An 18,195-nucleotide genomic window follows, 5' to 3' on the forward strand; every position below is an offset into this window, starting at 1 on the left:
AGAATTGAAGGAATGATGGATGGTGCTAAATACAGGGAAATTCTTGAGGGAAACCTGTTTCAGTCTTCCACAGATTTGAGACTGGGACGGAGGTTCACCTTCCAGCAGGACAATGACCCTAAGCATACTGCTAAAGCAACACTTGAGTGGTTTAAAGGGAAACATTGAAATGTCTTGGAATGGCCTAGTCAAAGCCCAGACCTCAATCCAATTGAGAATCTGTGGTATGACTTAAAGATTGCTGTACACCAGCGGAACCCATTCAACTTGAAGGAGCTGGAGCAGTTTTGCCTTGAAGAATGGGCAAAAATCCCAGTGACTAGATGTGCCAAGCTTATAGAGACATACCACAAGAGACTTGCAGCTGTAATTGCTGCAAAAGGTGGTGCAAAATAGTTATGCACGCTCAAGTTCTCTGTTTTTTTGTCTTCTTTTTTATTTGTTTCACAATAAAACATATTTTGCATCTTCAAAGTGGTAGGCATGTTGTGTAAATCAAATGATACAAACCCCCAAAAAATCCATTTTAATTCCAGGTTGGAAAATAGGAAAAATGCCAAGGGGGGTGAATACTTTCGCAAGCCCCTGTAATTGGGCCTACAACACAGAGCGCCTCATTTCATTCATGGATGACCTCTATGGAAGGCTTTTGCCAGGTGAAGAAAGAGGGCAAGTCAGAAGAGATATGGAAACCTGGGTGATTGTATGGGACAATGTGGCATTTCACCACTCCCATGCAGTCACAGAGTGGTTTGTAGCCCATCCCGGCATGGTGTCACTGTTCCTCCCCCCTTACTCTCCCTTCCTCAACCCCATAGAATAATTGTTTTCCTCATGGAGGTGGAACGTTTATGACCACCATCCACATTATCAAATGTCAGTCTTGGATGCAATGAATGCAGGATGCCTGGATATCTCTGCAGAAGATTGCCAGGGATGGATCAGGCATGCAAAGATATTCTTTCCCAGGTATATTCTTTCCCAGGCCATACGGTGTGATGTGGATGAAAACTTGTGGCCCAATGCAGCAGACAGGGTTGACTAACATTGTTATATATCTGTTTCATTTGGACAATATGCTATGCATATTCATAGTGTGTATACACTTTTTGTTTGTTTAACAGTACTGGAATTATTTAGTTTTGTGTATTTTGGAATTACTCTGCAAAAAGCAAAATACAATAATTTGCAAAAATACAGTAAATTGTATTGAAGCATATTGCAGCCTTTCTGCTTTATTTCTTTACTTATCTTGCAGGACATTCTATACAGTACAGGTTTGCCACTCTTCTTTTGTAAAAATGACTGTTGGTTCATCTAAAGAAAATATGATATTAAAGACAAATTGATACATTTTCAAGTGGTAGCTGTTTTTAGAGTTTTGTAGGTCATGAATGACAAATGAATGACAAAGTGTGCATGTCGTGAGAGACTATTAGCTTTCATTTGGTAGAAAGATTTGCTTTTGATGTATGTAGGATGTGCATTGCCAAGTTGCATGTTGTTTTGATAACTGTATTTAGAGTTTTGCACATGTATCCGCAGTATTGAAAAATGCTTGTTAGCAATACAAAAAACTGTAAATCCAATAATAACATTAATAATATGCATATGTTTTATTATTATATTAATAATAATAATAATAATAATAATAAGGCTATGCATATACAGTACCAGTCAAAAGTTTGGACACACCTACTCATTCAAGGGTTTTTCTTTATTTTTACTATTTTCTACATTGTATTTATATTTGAGATTCTTCAAATAGCCACCCTTTGTCTTGATGACAGCTTTGCACACTCTTGGCTTTCTCTCAACCAGCTTCATGAGGTAGTCACCTGGAATGCATTTCAATTAACAGCTGTGCCTTCTTAAAAGTTTATTTGTGGAATTTCTTTCCTTCTTAATGTGTTTGAGCCAATCAGTTGTGTTGTGACAAGGTAGGGGTGGTATACAGAAGATAGCCCTATTTGGTAAAAGACCAAGTCCATATTATGGCAAGAACAGCTCAAATAAGCAAAGAGAAACGACAGTCCATCATTACTTTAAGACATGAAGGTCAGTTAATACAGAAAATGTCAAGAACTTTGAAAGTTTCTTCAAGTGCAGTCGCAAAAACCATCAAGCGCTATGATGAAACTGTCTCTCATGAGGACCGCCACAGGAAAGGAGTTACCTCTGCTGCAGAGGATAAGTTTATTAGAGTTACCTGCACCTCACATTGCAGCCCAAATAAATGCTTCACAGAGTTCAAGTCACAGACACATCTCAACATCAACTGTTCAGAGGAGAATGCGTGAATCAGGCCTTCATGGTCGAATTGCTGCAAAGAAACCACTACTAAAGGACACCAATAATAAGAAGAGACTTGCTTGGGCCAAGAAACACGAGCAATGGACATTAGACCAGTGGAAATCTGTCCTTTGGTCTGATGAGTCCAAATTTGAGATTTTGGGGTCCAACCGCCGTGTCTTTGTAAGACGCAGAGTAGGTGAACAGATGATCTCTGCATGTGTAGTTCCCACCGTGAAGCATGGAGGAGGTGTGATGGTGTGGGGGTGCTTTGCTGGTGACACTGTCTGTGATTTATTTAGAATTCACTTAACCAGCATTGCTACCACAGCATTCTGCAGCGATACGCCATCCCTTCTGGTTTGCGCTTAGTGGGACTATCATTTGTTTTTCAACAGGACAATGACTCAAAACACACCTCCAGGCTGTGTAAGGGCTATCTGACCAAGAAGGAGAGTGGTGGAGTGCTGCATCAGATGACCTGGCCTCCACAATCACCCGACCTCAACCCAATTGAGATGGTTTGGGATGAGTTGGACCGCAGAGTGAAGGAAAAGCAGCTAACAAGTGCTCAGCATATGTGGGAACTCCTTCAAGACTGTTGGAAAAGCATTCCAGGTGAAGTTGGTTGAGAGAATGCCAAGAGTGTGCAAAGCTGTCATCAAGGCAAAGGGTGGCTACTTTGAAGAATCAAAAATATAAAATATATTTTTATTTGTTTAACACTTTTTTTGTTACTACATGATTCCATATGTGTTATTTCATAGTTTATGTTTTCACTATTATTCTACAATGTAGAAAATATTAAAAATAAAGAAAAACCCTTGAATGAGTAGGTGTGTCCAAACGTTTGACTGATACTGTAATTAGACTATAGTATAATTTTCTCTTCATGAAACAAAGTAGTGTGGAATTTTTAGAAAATTATTAAAACAGATTTGGAGAACAAAAATAAGCATATTTGTATAAGGTCCATGTATTATTTGTTTCCCGTTTTTCCATGTCCAATTTTGACACAATAAATGAGAAAACAAGTCAATTTCCGATTTTCCACATCGTTTTTTGAATCAAATAACCAATGAAGGGACGAGTTTCTTGTGTTACGCATGCATTGCAGAAATGTAATTAGAAATATATTTAGTATTAAGTATTTAGAAATGTAAACAATTGAGTATCAACATTTAGATGATAGCACCTGTCACACATTTTTTTTGTTTTATTTAGATTTTAGACCGTGTCCTTGGCGGACATGTTATTTGACGGAGGATGTTTCCTTCAATGCATATTTGAGTGTTGGACATATCTTTTGGAATGTACCACAAAACCAAAGTCAATGCGCAAATCATTATAGTAATTCATAATAAAATTACAATTTAAGCAACAAAAATACATATTGAATCTGATTCAGTTACTTCCAGAGATGTATACACTTGAGGTCAATCTCTATAGTTATTATTATTAGTAGTAATTATTCAGCGAAGTTGGTATGTTCCGTTTCACTTCCTCCTCATGCGACAACAATTCTCACTTCACATGGGGTATTGCTTGCTGAGCTGTTTAACGTGAAATACCAACGTGAACTAATAAAATTGACAAAAAGTAATTTGTGGTAACAAGTAAGGACTACCCAAAATGGGTAAGAAGAAGTCTGCCATGGGGCTCGGGAGATCGTTGATAAAGGAGAGACTCAACGCAGGCCGAGGCAACAAGAGGGGCGATACTTGGGTAACGTTAATTACGTTTTACATTTTACCTTTTAGCAGACGCTCTTATCCAGAGCGACTTACAGTGAGTGCATACATTTTTTATTTTCATACTGGCCCCCCGTGGGAATCGAACCCACAACCCTGGCGATGCAAGCGCCATGCTCTACCAACTGAGCTACACGGGACGCTACGTTAGCTAACTGTTATGTTGATAATGGCATCAGCAAGTTAGTTCGCTTAACCTATAGCTAGGCCTACCTCCAACTAAGGGTTCTAGCCTGTTCTGACTTCTAGCTAGTTAGTTAGCAGAGTAAAGTAAAACATTTGAGAAAAAGCAGGATTTGGTGAATACTGCTCTCCTGTAAATAAAGTAACACGTCTTGTTTTAATGGTCGTCTGTCTTGTTAGTTAGCTAACTACAGTAGCTAGCAATACAACTTGCTGATGATTAAACGTGATATCACATTGCCAGCTCCACACCAGTGAACTGAACGATGGCTACGATTGGGGTCGTCTCAACCTGCAGTCAGTGACTGAACAGAGCTCTATGGATGACTTCCTTGCAACTGCAGAAATGGCTGGGACTGAGTTTGTTGCAGGTAAATACTCCATTGCATTGACCTGACAAGTGATCCTTGAAACTGTCCTATACCAGGGGTGTATTCATTCCGCCAATTATTTTGCAGTACGTTTCTTTAAACGGAAGTTAACGTAACTGAGAGGGAACTACCTGAATTTGTCCAATATAAACTAGAAACTGTTTCCCCAGGGGTGTATTCATTAGTCGGATTCCGTTGCAAAATATTTTGTCTGTTGCAAAACGTTTGCAACAGAAAACTATTTACTCCAAAAGGAAAACATTTTGCAACGAAAATAGTTTCTATTGGACAAATTCAGGTAGGTCGCTCCCCGTTTCGTTCCATTTACTTCTGTTTTGGTTCTTAGAGTTTTTGTAACAGACCAAATGTTTTGCAATGGAATCCGACTAATGAATACACCCCAGAACTTGCCTCTTTGGACTGGATTGCCAGGATGCAACTGATGGATGAAATGTTTCCCCAGAAAAGCTCAACATCAAGTTCGTGCCAGCTGAAGCTCGGGCAGGATTACTGACAGCCGAGGAGACAGCAAAGCTGAAGAAGCTGCACGAAGAGAACAAACAACTCCTCAGAATTCCACGAAGGTGCAGTAAGGGTCCTTGCTACCTGGGATCCATGGGAAGTCCCAATTCTGACGTTATCCTATTAAAGTTGACATTTTAAATGGTTAGGTTTAGGAAAGGGTTAAGGTAAGGGTTAAGATTAGGGTTTAGGGTAGGGACGTCCCAAGGATTACCGATAGCACTAACCGTGCAGTAAACACAGTGACATTACTTCCAAATGTTATTTCATGTCCTCTTTCTAGTTGTCTTAGTAGTAGGGATTGTGCTGATATTGCATTGCCTCTGATGTTCCATTACTGTATCTTCTTTGTCTTGTCATGTTGCAGGCCTCACTGGGATGAGAGCACCAGTCCAGAGGTCCTCCAGCAGACAGAGAGAGACAGCTTCTTGGAGTGGAGACGAGAACTGGCACTGTATGAAACCCACTACAATCACAACACTTACCCCCCCATCAATTGAATAGGATCTCATTGTTTTGATGTTATAGATTGTGTGCCTTTAGTAACACTGTTTTCTTTCAGCAGTGCCCTAAAGTTGATCTATTTTGTTTCATAGACTTGAAGAGGAGCAGAAAATGTTTCTCACCCCTTTTGAGAGGAATTTGGATTTCTGGAGACAGCTCTGGAGAGTGATTGAGAGGAGGTAGGATTCAGAGCTGCTGTGTCTCATGACTGATTGTGTCCTGTGTCAGCTGTTCAGTGCCTTGTATGATGGTGGAAATGTGAATTTTCCTATGCAGTGACATCGTTGTTCAGATCGTTGATGCCAGAAACCCTTTGCTGTTTCGTTGCCCTGACCTGGTAAGTAAAGTGCCTAAGGGCGCAGCCAAACTAGCCCGTTGATTTGATCCACTGTTCTAATTTGGTGTCCGTTCTCCACGGATCAGTCTGGCCAAAGGCTGTCAAACAATTGAGGCCAATTTTTCATGGATGGGGGATGGCATTGCCAGGTGGGGGAATCCGCCCCACCAAACTGATAGTTGGGGAAACACTGCAGCATTTCACCCATTGATCTTCATGGTTCCTGTAGGAGTGCTATGTCAAGGAGGTGTCCCGGGACAAGGTGAACTTGCTGCTGGTGAACAAAGCTGACCTGCTGACCCGGGAGCAGCGGAGGATCTGGGCCAGATATTTCCAGAGAGAGGGCCTCCGCGCTGTGTTCTGGTCTGCACTGGTGGAGAATGAGAGGCTGGAGGCAGAGGAGAAGGTGAGGAGTCATTCACATTTTAATTGGAAGGGCTGGTCTTAGATGGCCTGGTTAAACCAGACTGTACGCTGTGCTCATCATTGTTTAACTTATGCCTGGTATACTTTTTTGACTGATGAAAAGATGAGTTGTCAGGCTTCTCCTCTTCAGACCTCAGTGATATCTTCCCTTGTTCATTCTCCAAAGGGAATGGAAGTGGAAGAGCAGGAGGATGAAAAGAGCGACGCAGAAAATGAAGACGAGGGAATGCCAGACAACGACAATGTGAGCCGAAGACAGGATGTAGAGGATAACAAGGATGAGAAAGAGAGCGAGGAGGACGAGGAAGAAGATGAGGAGAGTGATATGGATGAGAAGCAGCAGAGAGGGGAGCAGTTTAAAGACTGTGTAGCAGAGGGAGACTGGCAGACCTGCTCAGAGGCATCAGAGGGTGAGGAAGCAGATGACGAAGACAGTATAGACGGCTCCACCCACGGCTCCTCCTCCTTCCACAACTCCAGTCGCCTGCTGACCAAAGACGAGCTGCTGGCCATATTTAAGGCTGCTCATGATGGGCCAACGTTGAAAGAGGGCGAGCTCACAGTGGGGCTGGTGAGTACACACACACTGGACATCAATAGGCTTCAATACTAGGTTATGTTTAAGGCACGAGGGGGTGTGGTATATGGCCAATATATTACGGCTAAGAGCTGTTACGCACAACGCAACGTGGAGTGCCTGGATACAGCCCTTAGGCGTGGTATATTGGCCATATACCACAAACCCCCGAGGTGCCTTATTGCTATTATAAACTGGTTGCCAACGTAATTAGAACATTAAAAATAAATGTTTTGTCATACCCGTGATATACTGATATACCACGGTTTTCAGCCAATCAGCATTCAGTGCTCGAACCACCCAGTTTATAATACTCTTTATATTACTACAGGAATCATTTACGAAGTAGGAGAACAGGTCTTGTGTTAGGAGAATTGAGATCACTCCAATCTGCTCTCTAAACAGGTGGGGTATCCCAATGTGGGAAAAAGTTCCACCATCAACACCATTCTGAGAAATAAGAAGGTGTCCGTCTCAGTCACGCCTGGGCACACCAAGCACTTTCAGGTAAAGAACTGCTCTCTGATCTAGCCTGCTTGACCTCTAAAAATGTATGCCTTTGTTACAATAATAAAGCATTCAAATGTGTATGTACTCCTGATGTACTGACCTGTTGCAACCTCTACAACCACTGTGATTATTATTTGACCCTGCTGGTCATCTATGAACGTTTGAACATCTGGCCTTAATGGCCATGTACTGTTATAATCTCCACCCGGCACAGCCAGAAGGAGACTGGCCACCCCTCAAAGCATGGTTCCTGTGGTCCTCTGTAGCTCAGCTGGTAGAGCACGGCGCTTGTAACGCCAAGGTAGTGGGTTCGATCCCCGGGACCACCCATACACAAAAAAATTTATGCACGCATGACTGTAAGTCGCTTTGGATAAAAGCGTCTGCTAAATGGCATATTATTATATTATATTATGGTTCCTCTCTAGGTTTCTTCCTAGGTTTCTGCCTGTCTAGAGAGTTTTTCCTAGCCACCGTGCTTCTACATCTGCATTGCTTGCTGTTTGGGGTTTTAGGCTGGGTTTCTGCATAGCACTTTGTGACATCTGCTGATGTAAAAAGGGCTTTATAAATACATTTGATTGATTGTGTGTTCTAGACGCTGTACGTGGAGCCAGGTCTGTGTCTGTGTGACTGCCCCGGCCTGGTCATGCCCTCCTTTGTGGCCACTAAAGCTGAGATGATCTGCTGTGGGATCCTGCCCATCGACCAGATAAGAGACCATGTGCCTGCCATCTCCCTCATATCCTTCACTTACCAACCCTGCAAACTGCTTGTCTGTTAACTTATGGGTGTAGAAGAGTCATATTTATTGTCCCTATCAGTAGATAATACTGGAGATTTGTTTTTCTAAAATACTTTTTAATTCACAGCTATATCTCTTTTTTTCAGTTGGACCAAAGTGGAGCTGCATACTATTATCATTTCACATTACAAAAATACAGCTACATTCAGAGGCCTAATCGTTTCACTCGGGTAAAGGATTTTTCAGAAGTTTGATTGGGTGTTTAGTGTGGTTAAGGCCTTAACAGACTGCTCACGTGTGTCAGACTATTCCTCGAGATGTGCTAGAGGGCACCTATGGCATCAACATCATCCGCCCGCGAGAGGACGAGGACCCCGACCGCATACCCAACTATGAGGAGCTACTGATGGCCTACGGATGTGAGACCATAAACCCTGTCCTTATATAGTACAGTGTAGAACAACAGACACAGCACAACAGAAGCCATATGATAGTGATGGAGTCAGAGCAAGCCGTTGACACTGTCCTGCTCTCTTTCAGACATGAGGGGCTTCATGACAACACACGGACAGCCTGACCAGTCGAGATCAGCCCGCTACATCCTCAAGGACTACGTCGTTGTAAGTTAACCCTCCTCCTTCCACCATCAAATGCATCCTCTTGATGTAAAATGGTGGTTAATTAGGCAGAATAGTCAAATTGTTTAGTCTGTAGACCTACACTGAACAAAAATATATAATGCAACATGTAAAGTGCTGGTCCCATGTTTCATGAGCTGAAATAAAAGATCCCAGAAAAGTTCTAAATGCACAAAAAGCTTATTTCTCTCAAATGTTGTGCACACATTTGTTTACATCCCTGTTAGTGAGCATTTTATCCTTTGTCAAGATAATCCATCCACCTGACAGGTGTGTCATATCGAGAAGCTGATTAAACAGCATGATCATTACAAAGGTGTACCTTGTGCTCGGGACAATAAAAGCCCACTCTAAAATGTGCAGTTTTGTCACACAACACAATGCCACAGATGTCTCAAGTTTTGAGGGAGTGCAATTGGCATGCTGACAGAAGGAATGTCCACCAGAGCTGTTGCCAGAGAATTTAATGTTAATTTCTCTACCATAAGCTGCCTCCAACGTCATTTTAGAGAATTTGGCAGTACGTCCAACCCGCCTCACAACCGCAGACCACGTGTAAACATGCCAGCCAAGGACCTCCACATCCAGCTTCTTCACATGTGGGATCGTCGGGGGGTGGGGCCTGACTCCCAAGTGGCTGTGCCCCTGCTGAGTCATGTGAAATTCATAGATTGGGCCTAATGAAGTTATTTCAATTGACTGATTTCCTTATATGAACTAACTCATCAAAATCTTTGAAATTGTTGCGTTTATATTTTTGTTCAGTATAAATTCAGTAGTAGTAATGGGAGAGGAAGCACCACTAACTGGTTCTTTCTGACCATCCCCAGGGGAAACTGCTGTACTGCCACCCTCCTCCCCACATCAGTGCTGTAGACTTCCAGCCCCAGCACAGCAAGTTCCAGTCCGGAGATGCAGACGGTGAATACTCCAAGACAGGCAACAAACAGAGCAAAGTCAAGAGACATGAGAATCTGGTGGACAAGAACTTCTTCCATCAGGTACAATAGAAGGCAACTCCACAGAAATTACATTAATATGCCACTGGCAGAGATTGACACCAAACTCATGCCACATTGTTGTGCATTTTGTTCCAGGAGAATGTTCGAGCACTCACCAAGGGGGTCCAGTCTTACATGGGCTACAAGCTAGGCAGCATAGGCCAGCGTGAACAGGTAGGTCAGGGGCAACCTGGCACGGAACAGCCTGTGGTCAAACCCTGGAAGAAGTATGGCAACAGGAACAAGAAAGAGAAAGTACGCCGACTCACCAAGCACTTGGATGCTTGAAGAACATCTATAAACTGTTAGAAATCGCTGATAGTTTGGAGTGGAATGGAGTGTTAACCCCCAAAGGACTTTCCAATGCAATTCCACAGGAATTGGTGTTTGTTGTATGTAGATACTGGTCAACAACAGTAACCTCCATTGCATTTTGCAATATGGAGAACCAGGGATAGGTTGTGAATTAACTTATCATGCATTGCATTGATGATACATTCCACTATTTGATTATGATTGAGTTGTGCAACAAATCTTACAGAAGTTATGAGTGTAGCTACCAGAGCAGAATTGGGGTCAACTCAATTCCTGGAATTTTAGCAACTTAGGAATTGAATGGAATTGAGCCTTACTCCAGATAAAATGTATTGCTAAGGAGATCAATCAGTCAAGATTTATTTGGTTATGTGTTTGTTACATATACAGGAAGGTGCAAACTATTGTACTTTACATAGATAATGAACTACAGATAACTGCCTAAATAAAGGAAACACCAACATAGGGCATTGGGCCACCACGAGCCAGAACAGCTTCAAGTGTCTGGAACTCTATTGAAAGGATGCAATGCCAGAATCTCCCATAAGTGTTAAATTGGGTTGAGATCTGGTGACTGGGACGGCCTTGCGATATGGTTTACATCGTTTTCATGCTCATCAAACCATTCAGTGACCACTCAAGTCCTGTGGATGGGGGCATTGTCATCCTATGGGGTAGCCAAAATAATAGCCTGCCCAACGTTTGTATACTTTACCCTAAGCATGATGGGATGTTAATTGCTTAATTAACTCAGGAACCACACCTGTGTGGAAGCACCTGCTTCCAATATACTTTGTCCCTCATTTACTCAAGTGTTTCCATTATTTTGGCAGTAGTTGGATTCCCTAAGATTTAGAACCAACTGCTACTCTGCGATAAATGTCTGATGCAATAACAATTGTGTAATATCCCTGATTAAATAATTATCTTTCAGATGGTTTTCAAATGTTACTTTGTGGTGTTTTTGGCTCTCTCGTGAGTGTTTCTAATATTTGCCCTGATTATGTGCCCAATGTACCCTCAAACTGCCACAACAGAGGCCTCAATGAGGTAGGCCTACTTGAAGCTGACCTACATTTTCTCTCTGAGAAATTCCTTTCATCTTTCAGTGTAGGGCTACAGCAGAAATTAGGAAAGGTGTTCTTTGGTTTGCAATTGATTTGCTTTGTTGCACATGATGTCCAAAGAAAGGTACATAAAATTGACCTAATAAATTATTTAAAAAATGTGACTCATATTAATGAAAATTAAATTGGATCAGCTCGAGTGTATTTATAACTCAAATTTGGTCAAATAAATTAAGAATTGAGTAAGGGCATCATCATGTCAATCTCATTCTAATCTACATGGAAATATGTTTAAATTTGAATAACCAGGCAGCGCTTTTGTGAAGTAAATTTGCATGCCATCAGGGCACAATTGCCCACACCTTTTACATAGGTCCGTGCTATCCGTGATTCTTGGGATGTCTTTACCCCCATTTAAGGTCAAATTTTAAATGGTTAGCCAAGGGTTTAGGGTAGGGACGTCCCAAGGATCCCGGATAGCACATACAATTGTACATACCTGTGCTGGGCTCCACGTATTTGCCAACTGCCATTCCAAATATTTTTTAGGACAATGTTGCCACAGTTTAGCGATATGGGAGAGGATACACAGTGTCACAAATGGACAGAGCAGAAAGCCTTTGGTTTGAAGTCTTGGTGGCACCTGACATATCAACCTGTTTTTCAAACCGACAAAGTTTGCATCCCGACCTGACTCAGCTGTTTGGCGGTGCTTTTGATAATAGCATGTTTTATGTGAGTAGGCCTGTGGGTAATTACGCATTTAAACATTGAGTAATTGCATTTTATGTAATGTACATACACAAAATAGTCCAAATTGGTGAAGTGAAATGAAAAAAACAACTTGTTTTGAAAAATTCTAAAAAAGAAATAACGGGAAAGTGGTGCGTGCATATGTATTCACCCCCTTTGCTATGAAGCCCCTAAATAAGATCTGGTGCAACCAATTACCTTCAGAAGTCACATAATTAGTTAAATAAAGTCCACCTGTGTGCAATCTAAGTGTCACATGATCTGTCACATGATCTCAGTATATATACACCTGTTCTGAAAGGCCCCAGAGTCTGCAACACCACTAGGCAAGGGGCACCACCAAGCAAGCGGCACCATGAAGACCAAGGAGCTCTCCAAACAGGTCAGGGACAAAGTTGTGGAGAGGTACAGATCATAGTTGGGTTATAAAAAAATATCTGAAACTTTGAACATCCCACAGAGGACCATTAAATCCATTATTAAAAAATGGAAAGAATATGGCACCACAACAAACCTGCCAAGAGAGGGCCGCCCACCAAAACTCACAGACCAGGCAAGGAGGGCATTAATCAGAGAGGCAACAAAGAGACCAAAGATAACCCTGAAGGAGCTGCAAAGCTCCACAGCGGAGATTGGAGTATCTGTCCATAGGACCACTTTAAGCCGTACACTCCACAGAGCTGGGCTTTACGGAAGAGTGGCCAGAAAAAAGCCATTGCTAAAGAAAATAATAAGCAAACACGTTTGGTGTTCGCCAAAAGGCATGTGGGAGACTCCCCAAACATATGGAAGAATGTACCCTGAGAACACCATCCCCACAGTGAAGCATGGTGGTGGCAGCATCATGCTGTGGGGATGTTTTTCATCGGCAGGGACTGGGAAACTGGTCAGAATTGAAGGAATGATGGATGGCGCTAAATACAGGGAAATTATTGAGGGATATCTGTTTCAGTCTTCCAGAGATTTGAGACTGGGACGGAGGTTCACCTTCCAGTAGGACAATGACCCTAAGCATACTGCTAAAGCAACACTTGAGTGGTTTAAACGGAAACATTTAAATGTCTTGGAATGGCCTAGTCAAAGCCCAGACCTCAATCCAAGTGAGAATCTGTGGTATGACTTAAAGATTGCTGTACATCAGCGGTACCCATCCAACTTGAAGGAGCTGGAACAGTTTTGCCTTGAAGAATGGGCAAAAATCCCAGTGACTAGATGTGCCAAGCTTATAGAGACATACCACAAGAGACTTGCAGCTGTAATTGCTGCAAAAGGTGGCTCTACAAAGTATTGATTTTGGGGAGGTGAATAGTTATGCACGCTCAAGTTTTCTGTTTTTTTGTCTTATTTCTTGTTTGTTTCACACTAAAAAATATTTTGCATCTTCAAAGTGGTAGGCATGTTGTGTAAATCAAATGATACAAACCCCCCCAAAAAAACAATTTTAATTCCAGGGTGTAAGGCAACAAAAAAGGAAAAAGGCCAAGGGGGGTGAATACTTTCGCAAGCCACTGTAGGTGCAGGAGCTCCACAATATTTTGAACTAATATTCAATAAGAGGTGCAGGAGCTCAAGCAGCTCCAGTGATTCAACTCCCAAGTCAAGCACTGTCATGTTTAGGCTACTTGTAGTTGTTTTACTTAACTTTTATCTGCAACGCTTGTTCTAGGCTGGTATGTCAGAGATGCAGAGTGCGGGGCAGGAATTCAGGCGAGGAGGCAGCCTGTGCCCTCTGTTTCCTTGGCCATTTATGTAGCACTGTCGGGGTGTTTCTCTCCAATCAGCTGGCTCTTCAGTTGACAAGACAATTTATGCTGTACAAAAATATAAACGCAAATATTTTACTGAGTTATAGTTCATATAAGGAAATCAGTCAATTGAAATAAATTCATTAGGTCCTAATCTATGTATTTCACATGACTGGGAATACAGATATGCATCTGCTGGTCACAGATGCCTTAGAAAAAAGGTAGTGGCGTGGATCAGAAAACCAGTCAGTATCTGGTGTGACCACCATTTGCCTCATGCAGCATGACACATCTCCTTCGCTTAGAGTTGATCAGGCTGTTGATTGTGGCCTGTGGAATGTTGTCCCACTCCTCTTCAATGGCTGTGCGAAGTTGCTGGATATTGGCGGGAACTGGAACACGCTGTCGTACACGTCAGTCCAGAGAATTCCAAATGTGCTCAATGTGTGTCATGTCTGGTGAGTATGCAGGCCATGGAAGAACTGGGACATTTTCAGCTTCCAGGAATTGTGTACAGATCCTTGCGACATGGGGCCGTACATTATCATGCTGAAACATGAGGTGATGCCGGCGGATGAATGGCACGACAATGGGCCTCAAGATCTTGTCACAATATCTCTGTGCATTCAAATTGCCATAGATAAGATGCAATTGTGTTTGTTGACCGTAGCTTATGCCTGCCCATACCATAACCCCACCGCCACCATGGGGCACTCTATTCATAACGTTGACGTCGGCAAACCACTCGCCCACACGATGCCATACACGTGGTCTGCGGTTGTGAGGCAGGTTGGACGTACTACCAAATTATCTAAAACGATGTTGGAGGTGGCTTAGAGAAATGAACATTCAATTCTCTGGCAACAGCTCTGGTGGACATTCTTGCAGTCAGTATGCCAATTGCACACTCCCTCAAAACATGAGACATCTGTGGTGTTGTGTGACAACTGCACATTTTAGAATGGCCTTTTATTGTCCCCAGTACAAGGTGCACCTGTGTAATGATCATGCTTCTTCATATGCCACACCTGTCAGGTGGATTAATTATCTTGGCGAAGGAGAAATGCTCACTAACAGGGATGTAAACAAATTTGCGCCCAACATTTTATAGAAATACGCTTTTTGTGTGTATGGAACATTTTGGGGATCTTTTATTTCAGCTCATGAAACATGGGACCGTTGCGATTATATTTTTGTTCAGTGTATTTCCAGAACATGTATGGGCCTATACTATATAAGGTTATGATTACCTGCTACATCCATCCATTAATAGTTTTATGGCAGCTGTGGAAGTTGTTCATTTCATCTCCATCCTCTTCCCTATATGTTCTGTGTTGCAACAGAGGGGGGTAGGACAGCACTGAGGTCCTGGGTTATGTTCTTGGTTTGCTCTTTTTTGTGATTGCCTGGACCTCCAAGTTCCGTGCCTTCTCCAGAGCAGTAAGTGACATCCCATCATAGTTCATGTCTGAGTTGCCATACTTGGATGTATTGTCACAACAGGCCCTCAAAGTCAAGTGTTATGTAGTGAAAACCTGCAACACAACATGACATAATGCTCACTGCAACACTACATAATGCTCTCAGCACTTTAACCTCTTCATTGATCTTTTAGCGCAGAGGGGAGATGAGTTCAAGGGCAAGTGTTCTCAGGGGTGCAGTGCTCTCTGGCCAGTGCCCTATACTCCTCGGCCATATTGCTCCACGACACCCAGTATGAGTTTGTACTGAGAGCCATGCCTTGGCTACTGGCATCAACGTGCTGTGCAGCCCTGGATCTTGCTGTATCCTTCTCCAGCTTATGAATATGTAACCTCGTTTCCAGGCTCGAGAGAGCTGGCTGGTGGGCGAGATTAATGAATATGTGAATAGAACTTCTAATTGAATTGAACCCCAACCATGTTGTCATTTCTGTCTTGACTCTGTGGTCAGGTTGTGTTCCTGTCCTGGTGCAGGAAGGGTACCACTCAGCAGCAGCCTGGAAGGGGTTCTCCAGACACAGTCTCCTAGGGGGCTTCTCTCCCCCACTCAGCATAACCCCAGAGGGAAGACTAAGAAAAACAGCCAGTAAGCCTTGAGTCCTGTCTACACATGCCTAGGTTAAGGAGATGGACGCAATGCCTGACAGTGTTGTATATGTGCTTTTATAGAAAGTATTGGAATGAAAGAGCAAATAAAGTTCTTTAAGCTAGAGAATAAAAGACTCAATGGCAGATGTTTGAGAACTCCCCTTTAAGTTGCTCTTTCATTCCTGTTCTGGCTTTGCCTCATACAGTATTTGATAATCATCTTTAAACACAGCTCTCTTTCCTCATGTGAGTTGGGCTTGGATGGCTCTCCTCTCCGTGTTCCCTCCAATAAAAAAAATCTCAACAAGATGGCTGATATGCGATATTACATGGATGTCAACATTCAACCAGTACGAAATGTGAGGGTAAAGACGTCTTTAGAACATTTCAGGTGTGTCTGAAGGAGGTGACTCTGTCCAGGGAAGCAGGTGTGTCAGAGAGCCATCCCCTCAGGAGGACCATGAGGGGGGTGAGAGTGGACGAACCCTGCACCTCAGAAACGTTCTCCGACTCGTCATCCCTCAACTCTGATCTGGAGGTCAGATCCCAACGGATCCTTACATCTTCCTCACATCCTTTATCAACAACCTTACTATCGTGTAAAATCATCTTCTACAGCAACATTTTGCCCAATATGGTTAAGTTCTTCTGAGTTTAATAGTGAAGTTTAGTATGAGATGGTAAAGAGATGTGAACTGTTAAACCATTTTCTGCCACAAGATGGTGATAGTATGTGAAGAATGGTTGAACACTTGTTGCTTTGGATTCATCTACGCATCAGGGAAGCCTATTATTTTCAGTCTTAACACATTGTAGGCCCTGCCCATTACCAAGTAAAAATCAAGACCTTTACCCGCAAGGTCTTCTGAAGTGCTTTGCTTGGTAACTTAGTATGTTTATTTAACGTTACTTCTTTATGCTCAGGCCTTCCCATGTGAACTCACTATTATGGTGCAGTGAAAGTCCACTCAAGGGTCGTTTCATATGAATTCTATCACTTTCTGACTGCACCCCTTTTGATTTGAACAAAACCTTCCATACATGTTTGCCCATGGTAGAAGTGGCCAAAAAGCGACTTTTTGGACCTGAATGCCAAAACATTCAGGAGACAGAGGTGCTCAAAGTTGACCCATTTTGCATACCTACCATTAGACATCCATGTCTTCGTCACTGAAAAATATAACTGACGTTAAAAGAAAAAAAAAATACATAGTTTTTTATATCAAACTCAACCGTTTATCTAAACTCAGATTTGTCACATTTTCACATTGTAGCTTAGACCCTAATTTATCTGAGGTGTTTACAGGGCTGGTTCCAGGCAGAAGCGACATAACCGGTAGCGTAGGGCACCCGGCCCCAAACTCAGTCGGGGTCTCAACTTACTATTGAGAGTAAAAATAGTAGGATACAACAGGTGCAATTTCAGGATTTGGTTGTGCATTAGCAGTTTTTCTCTTATATCAGTCATTGATAGTCACTCAATTACCCATGTCAGCTAACAATTGATAGATTGATAGTTAGTCTAGCAAGCTATCTAAACTTGTAGTAATCATGGCCGGATAACGACCGAGCACGAAGGGCACGTGCCCAGGGGCCCTGACCTCCAGGGGGCCCCCATTGACTTTATTAGTCATTATTACTCAGATATTGTATTAACATCCCGTGACTTTTTCCAAATTTTTGTTCTGTTAAGAGAAACGACAGTCCATCATTACTTTAAGACATGAAGGTTAGTCAATACGGAAAATTTCAAGAACTTTGAAAGTTTCTTCAAGTGCAGTCGCAAAAACCATCAAGCGCTATGATTGAACTGGCTCTCATGAGGACCGCCACAGGAATGGAAGACCCAGAGTTACCTCTGCTGCAGAGGATAAGTTCATTAGAGTTACCAGCCTCAGAAATTGCAGCCCAAATAAATGCTTCACAGAGTTCAAGTAACAGACACATCTCAACATCAACTGTTCAGAGGACCCTGTGTGAATCAGGCCTTCATGGTCGAATGCTGCAAAGAAACCACTACTAAAGGACACCAATAAGAAGAAGAGACTTGCTTGGGCAAAGAAACACGAGCAATGGACATTAGACCAGTGGAAATGTGTACTTTGGTCTGGAGTCCAAATGTGAGATTTTTGGTTCCAATCGCTGTGTCTTTGTGAGACGCGGTGTAGGTGAACGGATGATCTCCGCATGTGTATTTCCCACCGTAAAGCATGGAGGAGGAGGTGTTATGGTGTGGGGGTGCTTTGCTGGTGACACTGTCTGTGATTTATTTAGAATTCAAGGCACACTTAACCAGCATGGCTACCACAGCATTCTGCAGCGATACGCCATCCCATCTGGTTTGGGTTTAGTGGGACTATCATTTGTTTTTCAACAGGACAATGACCCA

The 18,195-nt window shown here is 42.6% G+C and overlaps 1 protein-coding gene across 1 annotated transcript; it reads left to right on the forward strand.

Moving 5' to 3' along the window:
• The first annotated feature begins 3,797 nt into the window (after positions 1–3,797).
• Positions 3,798–11,112, forward strand: LOC121576838 (large subunit GTPase 1 homolog). The gene is made up of 14 exons (XM_041890369.2): positions 3,798–4,017; positions 4,471–4,597; positions 5,061–5,181; positions 5,487–5,573; positions 5,716–5,802; positions 5,900–5,960; positions 6,190–6,366; positions 6,553–6,957; positions 7,369–7,470; positions 8,072–8,215; positions 8,514–8,637; positions 8,759–8,838; positions 9,687–9,857; positions 9,954–11,112. Exons 1-14 carry the CDS (start codon positions 3,925–3,927, stop codon positions 10,143–10,145), a joined length of 1,971 nt encoding a protein of 656 aa, XP_041746303.2. The 5' UTR covers positions 3,798–3,924; the 3' UTR covers positions 10,146–11,112.
• The last annotated feature ends 7,083 nt before the right edge of the window (positions 11,113–18,195 follow it).

The sequence above is a fragment of the Coregonus clupeaformis genome, chromosome 11, assembly GCF_020615455.1.
Source record: "Coregonus clupeaformis isolate EN_2021a chromosome 11, ASM2061545v1, whole genome shotgun sequence".
Classification (NCBI taxonomy): domain Eukaryota; kingdom Metazoa; phylum Chordata; class Actinopteri; order Salmoniformes; family Salmonidae; genus Coregonus; species Coregonus clupeaformis.

What these genes read in the sequence shown, in the direction of transcription:
- LOC121576838 (XM_041890369.2), top strand. Translation starts at nt 3,925, where the DNA reads ATGGGTAAGAAGAAGTCTGCCATGGGGCTCGGGAGATCGTTGATAAAG. An exon ending in GCGAGCTCACAGTGGGGCTG is followed by an intron (nt 6,958 to 7,368) that starts GTGAGTACACAC and finishes CTCTCTAAACAG; the next exon opens with GTGGGGTATCCCAATGTGGG. An exon ending in GGCACACCAAGCACTTTCAG is followed by an intron (nt 7,471 to 8,071) that starts GTAAAGAACTGC and finishes TGTGTGTTCTAG; the next exon opens with ACGCTGTACGTGGAGCCAGG.